We start from the raw sequence: 13,738 nt of genomic DNA on the forward strand, positions 1-13,738 counted from the left end.
GTGATGATTACTTTTTTGTGGTCAAAGTTTTGGCAAATATATTTATGCATAAGGAGCTGATTAAACTTTGTTCTTGTACATGTATTGAAGGGTCATTAATCTTATTAATTTTGGGGGTTACAAGATCAAAGGTTGCAAAGTTAAAATACCACAAAACAGCCTGATCTCATGAGAACTAAAGAACAGTTTGAAGATGAAAGCTTTAAATTTAGCTTGTTTATATGGGAGTGATGATGGCCTGATTAGATATTATGGTCATGAGGTAAAAGGTCGCAAAGCTTATCATGGGCACCATCACTATTGAATTCGTAACTAAGGGTAAGTTATTAAAATATCATTTTAACTTAGAAAGCTTTTTGATCTAGTTCATAAACGTGGACAAAAGGGTAATCAACTATCAGCTATTGTCTTGCTTGAGTTTTAGGTCACATGATTAAGGTCATTTAGGGTCAATGACTTTGACCGTGTTCGGAATCAACATCAAAATCATAACCAATGTTAGGTTTTTTAAATTTCATCATAACTTTGAAAGTTTATGGATCTAGTTCATAATTATGGACAAAAGGGTAATCAAATAACAATGATTGTCATACATGAGTTTTAGGTCACATCATTTAGGGTCCATGAAATTTGACCATACTGTAATTATCTTTTAAATGCCATGATTGCCATCATAACTTTGAAAGTTTGTGGATCTAGTTCATGAAGCTTGCAAGAATTTTAGATCACGTGAACAACATCATATGTCATTTAGATTAGATGAGCATAGTATTGTATTATCTTATGAATAGTGTTTTTTTTTATAATTAGTCATCTTTAATAGTTGTTTTCAAAGTCAGCACTGCTTCTATATTGAAACGTGACATTGCATATTAGGTGAGAATGCCATACATGTAGGCACTCTACATATATATTGTATTTCCCATTATCGTAGAAAATAGAAAAAAAAAATTAACAGATCAACTTCAAACTTGGTTCATGTACATGTGTACATATAGGAGGAAATATTATCTAATGAACGTAGTTTTGGAGTCATGAGGTGAAAGGTCAAATTGGGCACTAGGCACTATGTACCTGAAAGTAACTTGTTTTTAGATAACTAAAGAACCACCTGTGTTATCCACTTAAAATTAGACTCATGTATGCATGTGTAAATGCAGGTCATCTGATAATTATTATTTTTTTTGTCACAAGGTGAAAGGTAACAACGATTATTAAATACCAGAAAATTTTTAGAATTTATGTGTGTAATATAGTCTTTGTCTGGCAATTGAGATATATTTTACTACATACAGTTGAGAATCCTGTTTAGTTTGTTTCTTCACACTTTCACTTTGCACATACTCCAAATATGAATCTTATGGAACTGTGGCTTCACTGAAGAAATCCCATAACTTGAGAAATCAGCAAAAGATACACCTCCATATTTCAAGATTTTCTCTGACTGGACAATTGGATTAGATATATGTGACTCGGCATACCGAAATGAGAGAGAAGTCGCAAATGAAAATTCCTAGAAATTCGACAAACTAATAAAAAAGTCAAAATTTTGAAGATTTTTTTTTTTTCATTTTTAGATTCTTCCATGTTTCATAATTACTGTGTGAAAAAAATGAGTGAATTTGATGACGGGAAAGTGATAAAAAAACAGTTTTTCTGCGAGTGTTTTTTTTTCGGTCAGTTCGAAATTTTTTTATACTTGGCACGCTCGATTTCATCGAATTTCGCTTCATACTAAGCTCCGCCCCTAGCAACGTAACGCCATTGTTGATTGGCTATTCATTTAAACTCAAGTACAGCTGGCGGCGTACGCCGACCGTCCGCTCGATCGATCGGTTCAATGAGCCTCAAAAGAAAGATCAAAAGCATCGCTTTCAATAGGTATTCTGAAATTGAAAAGGGGGCTTCTGAAAGTTAACAAACGGGATTCAACTTCTAAAGGGCTATTTTTGTAATAATGGTAGTTGGTACTAGGCGGGGGCGTTAGCGATAGATTGATAGGCCTACCTGATTTAGAGTGTATAGCTAGCTTGTCTCGCGAAAAAGGTCATGCGTAAACGCAAAGTGTTTATATAACACGGTTTGTTGGCGAGGATTAATTTCATAAAACATAACATGGACGTGATGAAGATTCTCTTATTATTTGCAAGTGATCGGGATGTTTCGATGAGAAAACTCTAATTTCAAAATAAAGGGTTTAAAATACATAAAAGTGTTGTATGTTCGCGAATGTGGGTTAATTGATCTGCAGTATATCATTAACAAAAGAAAAAAAGTTCATCATGAAAGCTTTGTGGGCTTTATTATTTCCAACTATTTTTGCCTTCAATTTTTTTATCATGTTTGAATGAACGATAGAGAAAGAAATAAATGTCAGAACTTCGACAACTGAGGCACGGATCCAGGGGATGGCACGTCCCCCCCCCCCCCCGAGAAGAAAAAAAACAAAATTTGTAATGTAAAAATGCCATTGAAGCCGAGATGTACCCCTTTTTGAAATCGAAGACTTCTATTCTTTTTTTTTTGCTTGTCAGTTTTTTGGCGGGTACGAAGTATTTAAAAAAAATATCCTTTTTTGGTAAATCCTGGATCCGCCCCTGACTTTGACCAATGAAATATGGGACCATGCAGTAGGCCTGCATTTTTAATTTTTGGATAATGGTATACGGGACTTACGATATTCATTGAAAATATTAGTCATTTAAAATACACCTATTGAAATTATCATTTCCTAAAAGTCATTGTCATGTTGTCCCATTCGACTTTGCCCAGATCTATTCTCTCTTTCCCTCTCTGTTATTCTCTTACCTTCTTCTTTCGTCTTTCTTGTGTTTTATTTTTTCCTTTCTACTGCTCCCCCTTTTCGTTCGCAATTTTCTTTCAGATCAGTCGATCTCTTCTTTTTAAATCTCCCCCCCCCTTATTCTTCCTCAACCCCTTTCTCTTCTTTAATCTTATTCGTTAATTCCTCTTCTGTTTTCCGTTCTTTTCCCCTTTCGATCTCTTTTTTTTCTATGTCGATTATTTTCTCCTCTTTTTTCTTCTCTCTGCCCTTTCTTCACCCTCCACCTTTCCCCCCTAATTTCACCTTTTCTTTTTCGTTTCACATAATTCTGTTTTTCGTTCTTCTCTCTTTTTGCCGGTTTTTCTTTCTTCTTTCCTTCCGTCTTTTCTCCCTCCCTCACCCATCGCCTCATTCCTCTTCCTTTTATCTTCGTTCCTCCTTAATAATTTATAATATTATTTTTGTTTTCGTTCTCCCTCTCACCTGCTCATCCCCACGATCTTATTCCTGCCCCTCCATTTCTATTTTCTTCCTCTTTACCTCTTTTCTTCCCCCTTTCCGTCTTTCTCTTTCTTGCTCATCCGAACGTCTTATTCCTCTTCTTTTCCCCTCTTATTTTTTGTTGTTCTATATCCTTCTTCTCCCCGTTCGATCTTCTATTTTTTTATATATATATCACAGCCGTTCTTTATTCTTCCTTGCCACATCCATCGTCTTTTCCTCCACGCCCTTTTTCTTCTTGTTCTTATCTTTGTTTTATCCTCTTCATATTTCGGTTTATCGTTCTTTCCCAGTTTGATCTTCTCTTTTGTGTGTGTAAGCAATTTCGTATGCCAATTTCTACCCCCAAATGCCATCACAAACGTGTTCTGTACGTGCAGCCCATTTCACACCCGAGAATTAAGGGCCCGTTTTTATTCCGTTAAAGGGACCCCTTTGCTTTCTGATATAGGTGACCTTTCTCTTATCAGTGCCCCTTTTACCCAAATAAAGTGCCCCTTACCAACACGCTGTGCCTCTTTCACCTGGGAAGGACAAGTTTTGTCACGGTGTATAACGAGTGCCCCTTTTAAACAAGAAATAAAGCAATATTCTGAGGGAAAAAAATAATCATACGTGCATTAATAAGTTTCATGAGTCAGGTGAGTGGGTAGATGAGTACAGATGGGGGATTATCAGCCCCACAAAAAAAAACAACAACAACAAAAATCACAAGCAAGAAAAAAGAAAGAATAAGAGAAGGAAAGAGAGATATGACATTATTCTGAATAGGCCTATGTAAAAATCTAACACAAATTGGATTTTCGTTAGAAAAAAAGTTGATATTTGCTCGCTCGCAGCGTCGATACTACAGCCAATTAAAAAAAAAAATCGCTCACCACACTACTGTAGATGCCTTTCTTTTAAAAAAAAAAAAGATTTAGTTCCCTTTTAACGAGAAGGTGCCATTTTTCCTAGTGCCCCCCCCCCCTCCCTTCAAATTCGCTCCAACGCCCCTGAAGTAAAGTGCTTCAAAGGGCTTGTCATTATAATTTTTTATCTACATAAAATCAAAAGCAATAGAACGGGCTGTGACAGAGAAATAAAAACAAAGGATCCCCCTTATCCTTTCATTCCCGCCCGTGCTTTAAAGAGATTTTAATGTGTGTGCCTTTTAATTATCTTATTTTATCCAAGAGTTTATATGCTAACTAAGATTTCGCCGGTTTGACGGTTAGTAATGGCGAAATGAAAGCCAAGCACAAGAACTGTGAATTGTTTCTGTAGAAGGATCACAGGAGATCAGCGCTTTGTAACTTTGGAAAAAGCTCTTAACAAGAAGTAATTATCATTATTAACCCAAGCTCACAACCCGTAGTTTGGGCGGCCAGAACCCCGTAACACAAAGGCTAACGATCAATTGTGAATACGAAAGTACAATTGGTTGGTGCCGTAATCACCTTTACAGTATAAACAGACCGCGCCGGCGCTGGGCGGCCGGCCGTCGGATCGACCGTTGTCTGGATTTTGTATGTTACTCGCGGGCTACGTCCGGGCTTTTGTTATTTCAAAACGTGCTAAGTGTCGATCATCAACTCAGAAATGGCGTGTTCAGTGCGATATCAAAAGTCGAGACTGCATTTAAAGACGGATTATTGTAGCTTTTTAATCAGTTCTCGCACAGTTATCATCGTATGCATACAATATTATTCGTCTTCGTTCAAACCGAGTTATTCAACAAGCAATTCCGTGTTTCGCCTTCGCTTCGGTACACTGGGACAAGGAATAAGCGAAAAACGGGGGTGGAGAATGATGGGAAAGATAGAATCACTTTAACCTTTTTTCATTATACCTTTCTGTATTTTGTTCTAATTTTGAATAATTTCAATGCTGTATACCCCCCCCCCCCATAATGGGTACGATATTGAACCCATTTATTGAACAAATTATTCGCGTTTTTACTCACACTGTCTCAATCTAACTTAAATATTAATAAAACATGAGCACATAAGTAAAGGTGAGGTACGAATTATTTTGAAGGCCCATCTTACCATTTTACAAGGGATATTTTTTTAGAACATGCGGTTAAAGTTCAGGTCATAATGACACGCTTGATAGACTACATGTCACGAGTCCGGGTAAGAGTAAACGCCATTGACATTCAAACAAGCCGATGGCACAATCCCTCCTCCATGGTTTTAGGTCCAACTTTTTAACCCCGCCTTTTATTTCATTAATAAGGGAGATCATGGCATTCTTTTTTTCTTTCACGAAGATTATTATAAAACCCCGGTTTAACCAATGATGTGTACGTAGGCGATAATTGATTGACGTGGAACGTTGTTTCGTCTTGCAGTCGCACGTGACTAGCAAGTTGACTATTGTTCTCAATGCAGCCTCCTCATTGGTTAATCGTTTCGCCTTTTTTGGCACGCGGTTACTAGGGCCTTTCGGTTAGCTCGGCGGTGGCAAAATATATTTTTTTCATGGAGCAGGGTCAAAACGGAAGTCAAACTTCGAAGGCGTTTTTCTCTTGATTTTTATTTTCAAGAGCCCAATTCTTCCTCCATTCTAAAGCTAATATCTCCACTAATATTTACTCCTAAGGGTCGAGTGATATATCAAATTAAAGGTAAAGAAACGGGGAATAATAATCACTAAAAAAGTTGGATTTGAAAAATTCCGACTTGTCTCTCATTTCGGTATGCCGAGTCACATATGACAGCAGTCAAGATCGACTTTGGCTCATTATGACACAATGTGAAACAGTACAGGGGCCCGTTGCAGAAAGAGTTGCAATCAATTGCAACTCTAAAAATCATGCGCAACTTGATTTTCAACTAATCAACAGCTCGCATTTGGGACTTGCGATTGATTTTTTGACTTGCGTTTAAAGGCAACTCTTTCTGCAAAGGACCCCAGAATACTTTCATTGCTTTGGGACAAACATGCAATTTATTTACCTCATTCAGTATCTTTAGTAAAATCAATCTGCTTCAAAGCTCTTTCACCAACTTAATTTGTTTTTATGCAAGCTTTCATCTCTTTCTATCGATATATCTTACAATAAATTCATGTCTTTCCTGGCATTTATTTACAGACATTGAAGACAAAGAAGATCAGATGACAAGACTTTATAAACAGATTGATTTGAAGAGCATGGAAGTCATGAAATACAAGAATGCAGCTGAACAAGCAAAGGTGGGTTTCAATTCATCAATCAGTGTAAAATCAAACATTGTGAGTATGTACATGTTGTAAATATAGAATGTAGACTGTTATGAAAAGTACTAAACCAAGGAATAAAAGGGGAACTATATACAAGACTATCAAGGATCTTGCTATGTGGCATTATTTTATGCCACAATTTCAATGCGTTAAGACGAGAAGAAAAGGAAGTGATCACCACCCATAAATGGAATGTAAAGAATAGGAGGTATGAAAGGATTATGAGCAGTATCTCATACTTTCCCCCTAAAGGTCATTTTGGCAAATCGCCGCTCTCCTGCCGACCTGGCTTCATGCTTTTTTCTGCTGCCTTAAAAATCAGATATTTTTTTTCTTACCAAATGTGCTCTTTTGATTTCTGCCAGGAATTTAATACAACTATGTTTTATTCACACAGAAAAAACTTGACCAAATCAGCGAACTGCAGTTGGAGATTTCTGAGCGGGATGAGGAAATTGAGAGGTTAAACAAGGCCCTAGATGACAGTCAGCTGAGTTTAAAACAGCTGGAGAACTCAAAAGAGAACAGCTTTGCCAGACTCAAAGCAGCAAATGATGAAGGAGAGGTATGCCTTTCTATTCCCCTTATTTCCAATATGACTTATACTTTGCTCATATTTTGCATAAAATTTCTCTTTACTTTCTTTTAATATTTAGAAAATATAAACATTTTCTGAGCATTATTTTTATTGTTATTTCATATAAATGGTGTGCACATCTTATTTTATTGCTGCAATGACTGTTAAATGTGAATTGACATAAAATGAAATAAAATGTACAAGAATGGAGGAATGGGGACAATTGTACAAGGCCAAGTCTGTCCCAGAAGCAAGTTGACTCGAATAACTTGAATAATTACAGAAAAATCAGATAAGCAAAACACTGAAATGTTGTCAAGATCAGATGTAAAAAAAAACAAGAGTTTTAAAAGTTTTTCTTGATATCACAGAAATGTATAGGTGATCTGGAAATGAGAAAATACATACCATCACATGTTTATTTACGTTATTATTTTTGCATTGAGGTGTACATGTATAATGCAATGAGCAAACCACTGAAAATTTCATAAAATCTTATTAAAAATAGTGAAAGTTCAGCAATATTTTGTGATTTATTAGTACCGGTATATGCATGTCACTATGACTATGCAATATAATGTTACATTCCCACTTTATTTTTCCTTATTTCACTATATGAAATAGTAATAATGATAATTACTTCTCTCAAAAAATTTTTTGTTAAGTTGCAAAGCAAAAAAACTATTTCATAATTCATACATGTGGGTAAAAACATGTCTCCCTTGTAAACAAAATAAGTTTCAGCAATGATTATCTTACAGAGTAAATCAGCAGTCAATCCTAATTTTACATTTTTGGAGAACAACCTTTGAACATACGTGTACATGATATAATTGAATATAGAACAAATAAATGAATTGGGAAGTGACATCATTAGCTTTTTCATTTCATGTTCATGAGGTCAGGCATAGATGTCTTTCACTGAATTAATGCAAAACTTTGAATCGTCATAACTTTTGTTATTCCTCTTCCAATTTTGATTTAATTTGTAATGTTCGTTTGCCTGATTTTACTCATCTGTTCAAATTACATTTTCAACATGTTGTTCATATACTCTTTAAACTTATTATATATCTGATCTGGCAATGACAGAGTTTAAAATTTTGATGAGATTCAATATAGTGCTTTCCATGTATGTTCATGTATAACACAAACATAAATATTTCTTTAAGTCAGCTGGTTGTTGGGATGGACGTGGTCTTAATAATATATGTGCATGTATAAAAGGAAGAATTAAAATATCTATGCTTGCCCTGATATTCACATCAATTTCACAAAGCAATCTTTTAATGCTGTGTTTTCTTGGAAATTTTTGTCTGTCTGTTCCAAAGTTTTGCAGCACCTGTGAGTTAGAAATGCTTGTGTTGCAAAGCCAGACTCCAAGTCACAATTCATCTGTCTTTATAGTTTACTTAGACTTCACCTAAGTTTATGAATTGAAATTACATTTAGGTTTATCCTACAATTGGCATCCAGTAATGTGTAATTTCGTATGCAAAGTAAATTAAGACAACTCATTCACAAGTGTACCTGTATGTATGCTCTGACCATTGGATGCAAATTAGGAATGATTTTTTTTTTAAATTTAGGTCATCCATCAATCCATTTCCGATACTATTGCCGTAAAATTCCAGGGATAGATTTTGGACACTTCAAGACTACATGTAAAATCTATGGTGGTGACCTATTTAGATTTCAATGTCAAAGGTCACTGAGGTCTTGGTATTCATAAAAAATTTTGAAGAGGCATTTGATGGATCATCTTTAAATTTTACCCTTGTTGAAATTGAATTATTTGTAACCTAATTAAATCAATTAATGAGTTTTGAACCTAATAAAGTGTGTGCCTTTATACATTACCTGGATACGTGAAATAATCTGTTCACAATTTTTGTTTTAAAGAACTAAGCTTGCAAATTAAGATAATTTAGTATACATAGTCTATTAAGCACATACATGTATGATAGCTTGGAGGAAGAACTTTCCAATAAATGTTTTATTATGTAAAATACAATGTAGGCCTAATGTTATTTCAGTAGAAACTTTTTTCATTTACATTGCAAATAAAGTTTTAAATGTGCATTTTGTATCAGTGCAATATGACTTTATAAAAGCAAAATTTAGACCTTGTCAATCATCTTTATTCATCACTTCACTGCCATTTAAGAGCACTGTATTTGGGGACACATAAAGAGGTATGTGTAATAGAAAGCATAATAGAACAGGGAATTTCCAGGTTGTGAAAATGTTGAAAAATACCCTGAGAAATGAATGAATTGAATAAGATAAAATATCTCCAGTTTGATAAAAGCTCTTGGAGGTTACCAATTTTAAGGACTGAAAGACTTTTTGTATGCTTTACATTTATTATGCAGGTATTCACTTCTAAAGAAAGTAACAACCTGTGCCTGTTCATGTTGTACTGTACATGTAGTCACACTATTAATGAAGCTTATTATTTTTCTCTGCAATTTTTACAATATATCATAGGGATGGTGAGAAAAGGGGGGAAAAGTCTCCCATTTCTTTTTGTTTGTTTAGTAATAAACAGACTGTATTCACTGAATTTTGTAATTTATTTGAATTCCTTTGTTTTCTTTTTTGATGCAATTTTCATTTTCTTAAATCATTTTCTCTTGGCAAAATTCTCATGTCTTCTGTGGATCTACGGAACATCTTCACAATGCAGAATAAAAATGTAAATTTGATTACATATCTTTATAGTAGATTAGGCAGGTTTGCTGTGGGAGCTGTGTTCTATATCTCTATAGTACTAGGATTATTTCTTTTCCTTAACATGAAAATAAAAATGTTGCATGTCATTAATCTAATTGCCGTGTTCAATAATTCCTTCGTTAATATGATAATCTGTTTAACATGGTAGTAATAAGTGCAATAATGATGATTATGATGATGATACTGGCCCTTAGATCCTCTTGTTTCTAGAAACATAATTTTGTGTCTGCAATTGATAACTAGAAAGTGAGAAAAATAATCAAATGTCTAATGTACATGTATATAGAGACATACATGTACATGTATGTAGTAGGTCCAGGGTGAACATTATGGTGGTAGAGTATTTATTACCCCATAAGTTACTTAAAAAAATGCTAACACACTTGCACACAGCAAATTAATTAAGAATATATTTTCATTGGATGATGTAATGGGCTACCCGTGTGCAGATGTAAACTAATTGAATATTCATCTAAGTTGGAAGAAAAATAACTAAGTTTATAGAGCATTTTTAGTTCACATTGTATGAAAACACTAAAAATGAGGCTGTGCCCGAATGAGGCTTGATGATGCCCAATCCTTTTTTTTCTGTTCTTATATGTTCTAATATACTTTTTGAGAATCTAATGGGGTTAGAAAAGGAATTGGCTCCTCTTTGGATGTATTTTTTTTATTAATCATCATACCATGGACATGTACATAATATGTGTTTCAGATTTCATGTACATGTACCAGTAAAAAAAATAAAATGAAATAAACAAGAAAGTCTTCTTCTGACTTCATCAGCTTATTTATTTGCATACAATTTACATGCGCTGTTCAAAATGATGAGAACTTGATAAATCTATAAAATATCTATTATAAATGCACAAGAATGTAATGTACATCTTAATAGCTCTGGTGTATTTTTTATGTTTATAATTAACATGTACTTCTTGACATCACTAATATAGGCCTTTAACATTGTATAATGTGACTCTTTTTATGAAAAAAGAAATACATTGCATGCAGAATGGAGCTAAGAATATGATGTAGTGCAGTGGTGATTTTGCGTGAAGTTTATGCATGATGATCATCTAACCATTTGTTTGTTTTAACTCATTCTTTCCTAATAAATTATAATAGTTTTCTTATTTTACTTGCATACATGTATTTCAAAGCCCAATTTGTCATGCATTTTTATATTAAAAGTGCATTGTATGATGATTGATTGATATGAATTTATTTGTTCACAGAAAACTCACATAAGCCAAAGTGACTGCTTTTCAGCAAGTCTGTGATACTATACAGTGACGTTTTATTTGAAATAGAGCACTGAAGTGGAATAATGTTTTATTACCAAAGAATACCACAAGTTAACATTATACTGAAATGTCAATTTGTGATAAATTCTTTGATTTACTTTCCACAAATGCAATGTACATGTCCATTGTGACATTTCTATATTCTGCATAGTTTGAATGGTAAGTGTGCTTTCTTTGTGTATTTATATGATGCATGAAGACAGCTAAGAATATAATGGTTTGACATGGGAGACTTAGGGAAGGAGGAGTAGGATGGTGGGAGTGGGAGAAGAAGTTTGGATTGATAATGTTGATGTTTGTAGAAATTAAAAGATGAAAAGTACTGGGAATTGTGCCAATAAAATATAGCTGAGGTTTTTGTCAGGTATGAGGGTTTGATACCCACGCGGGGGGGGGGGGGGAAGGGTCCTCGACCAAAAAAGTAGTAGGTATGTGCCGCGGGCGAGACAAAAGGGGGCTTTGGAGCTGGCTTATTGTAAAAATGAGGGTCCTCGGAACGGTCTTCGGAACTACAAATGTTTGTGAAACGGGGGTCCTTGGAATGGGTCTCCTACGTGTGAGTGCATATTCATCCTTATGGAATGGGCATATGTGCATGCAGCTAGCCCGGCAGCACTGGCGCCGGGTGTACTAGCGCAGAGGCGATGGTCGGACAGAGCTCTGGGTCGGATTTCTTTCTTCTTTTTTCTCGATAAGAAGAAAATGCTATGCTTTGGATCGTTTTTTTCTTTTTTTCAATAAGATAAAAATGCTATGCCTTGGAACAGAAATTTGAGTATAAAAATGGAGGTCCCCTCCGCTGCACATACCCACGATACATTATATACTGAGTGTTCCCCCCCCCCCCCCGGCATGATATTAGAACAGCATGATGTAAAATGCCTGTTATCAGGTCACTCATTTCGGGAATGAAGGATATTTTTTAGTTGAATATTGTTTTATTGATGAACTTCTTTAAAAAATTCATGCATGATATTTAATGTGGACAATCTCCATGTACATACATGTACCTAAGTTGTAATTGACTGAAGTAATATTAAGCATATTTAGATCAAGATATAATGCAGCAAAAACATGTCATAATGCAAACTTTGAAATATCATACTCAAATGTAGAACATCTAGCCCAAGGAAATTGGGGTTTCCCTCCTTACATACATGATTGGTAATAAACTTGCCCATGTGTAATTTGTCATGATAGTTGGTTCAAATTCTTATCCCTTCTTGAAGTACTACATGTATGTAATTAGCAATTATGAAATCAAAGGCAGGTTCAATAAATGAACATTTTGTGTGAGCACAAAAATAGAACCTCAAATCATGACCACTCCCACTGAAATAAAGGAAGGAAAATCGCCATGTCCAAAATCAACCTGGCAGACAAAAAAAATCCTGAACTGTTTATATTAATGATGGTCTGATTTTTTTCAAGTACTGTTTTTATTTTTGTCAGATTTTGTTCCTCTAAAAAATTGTGTAATATGGGAATCTGTTTTGTTCCAAGATACTTCATGATGAGGTTGAATATTTCAAAACAAAAGTTCAATACCAAACGAGTGAATGCTCATGATAAAGAAACCACTTTTAAACTTTGTCTACATTTTATAGGTGAGCAATCGTTCAGCAGCGTTAGAACCATGGAGATGATATTGATTTTAGTGTCCCTTCAGGCTCTGTATGCTTCTCCCTCCCACTAAGCCCTCATCCTTAGCCATTATTATTGACTGAGGGTTTCCTTTGAAATGTTAGCTCCTAACAATAGCAGAAAGGTAGGAGCTACATGCTATAACCAATGATGTACAGACTAGAAGAATGAAAAGAAAAATTGAAAGACAAGAGGGAGAAATATTGATCTTTTTTTCGCTGCTACTCTTGTCAGAGATGATTGCAAGCGTCAAAGCTCTGTTGTCACACAAATATAAAGCTATTGAATAAAGCGAATTTTAATGGAGAAACAGACAAAAGTCTGCATTTAGTTGTAAGCTCAATTTACATTCAATGTGTTTTGTACATCATACAAGTTGACTATAAGTATAACCTTGGATTTGAGATAACATACTTAAACTTTGGATGATGGTTGTTTTCAACGATTTGTGGCAGTAACTTCTGGTATGTCCAGTTCATAAATTTACTTTTAGTGAGTGAAATTTGCATGAATATCATGATAACTGGGAGCTTTTTCTAAAGCTTGAAAAGGAGATAATCAGTGACATGCTTTTATTGTCCCTGAAAATTACCAGTTGATATATTAACTTGTAAAAACAAGCTCTTTTTTACACAACACAGACATGTGATATAATTGAGAATCTACCATTAACATTGGGATTGGTGATTAAAAAAAAAACGGGACAGATTTGAAGATATAAAATTTTGGTTTCAAATTAATAGGTGCTCTGAAGTCTTATCTTTCAAATGCCCTTAAAAAATTAGTTTCGTTTATGCTTGAGCAAACACAGAATGTTTTTTTCAGGGGTTGAAAAGGAGGCTTGTGCCAAAATGGCATAAAATGGTAAATATGATCTGACTTCTTGCTAATCAGCAGACTTCCTCTTAAACTTTTCACTTTCTTTGCCATAATTTTCAAATTATGTGGTTAAAATTCATTTTTAAATCTGTTTATTTGTTTGAA

The 13,738-nt window shown here is 34.6% G+C and overlaps 1 protein-coding gene across 9 annotated transcripts in view; it reads left to right on the top strand.

Annotated features, from left to right (window-relative positions):
* Positions 1–13,738, top strand: part of LOC121410846 (interaptin-like) — a 113,202-nt gene that overhangs the window by 15,838 nt on the left and 83,626 nt on the right. For 8 of the 9 annotated variants that reach the window (XM_041603169.1, XM_041603171.1, XM_041603176.1 and 5 more), the window contains exons 7-9: positions 6,366–6,466; positions 6,891–7,058; positions 9,760–9,768. In XM_041603169.1, coding sequence (XP_041459103.1) covers positions 6,366–6,466; positions 6,891–7,058; positions 9,760–9,768 — 278 coding nt within the window. The remainder of the gene's footprint in view (positions 1–6,365; positions 6,467–6,890; positions 7,059–9,759; positions 9,769–13,738) is intronic. The other variant, XM_041603170.1, reaches the window with a different exon arrangement.

The sequence above is a fragment of the Lytechinus variegatus genome, chromosome 3 (assembly GCF_018143015.1).
Source record: "Lytechinus variegatus isolate NC3 chromosome 3, Lvar_3.0, whole genome shotgun sequence".
Lineage (NCBI taxonomy): Eukaryota > Metazoa > Echinodermata > Echinoidea > Temnopleuroida > Toxopneustidae > Lytechinus > Lytechinus variegatus.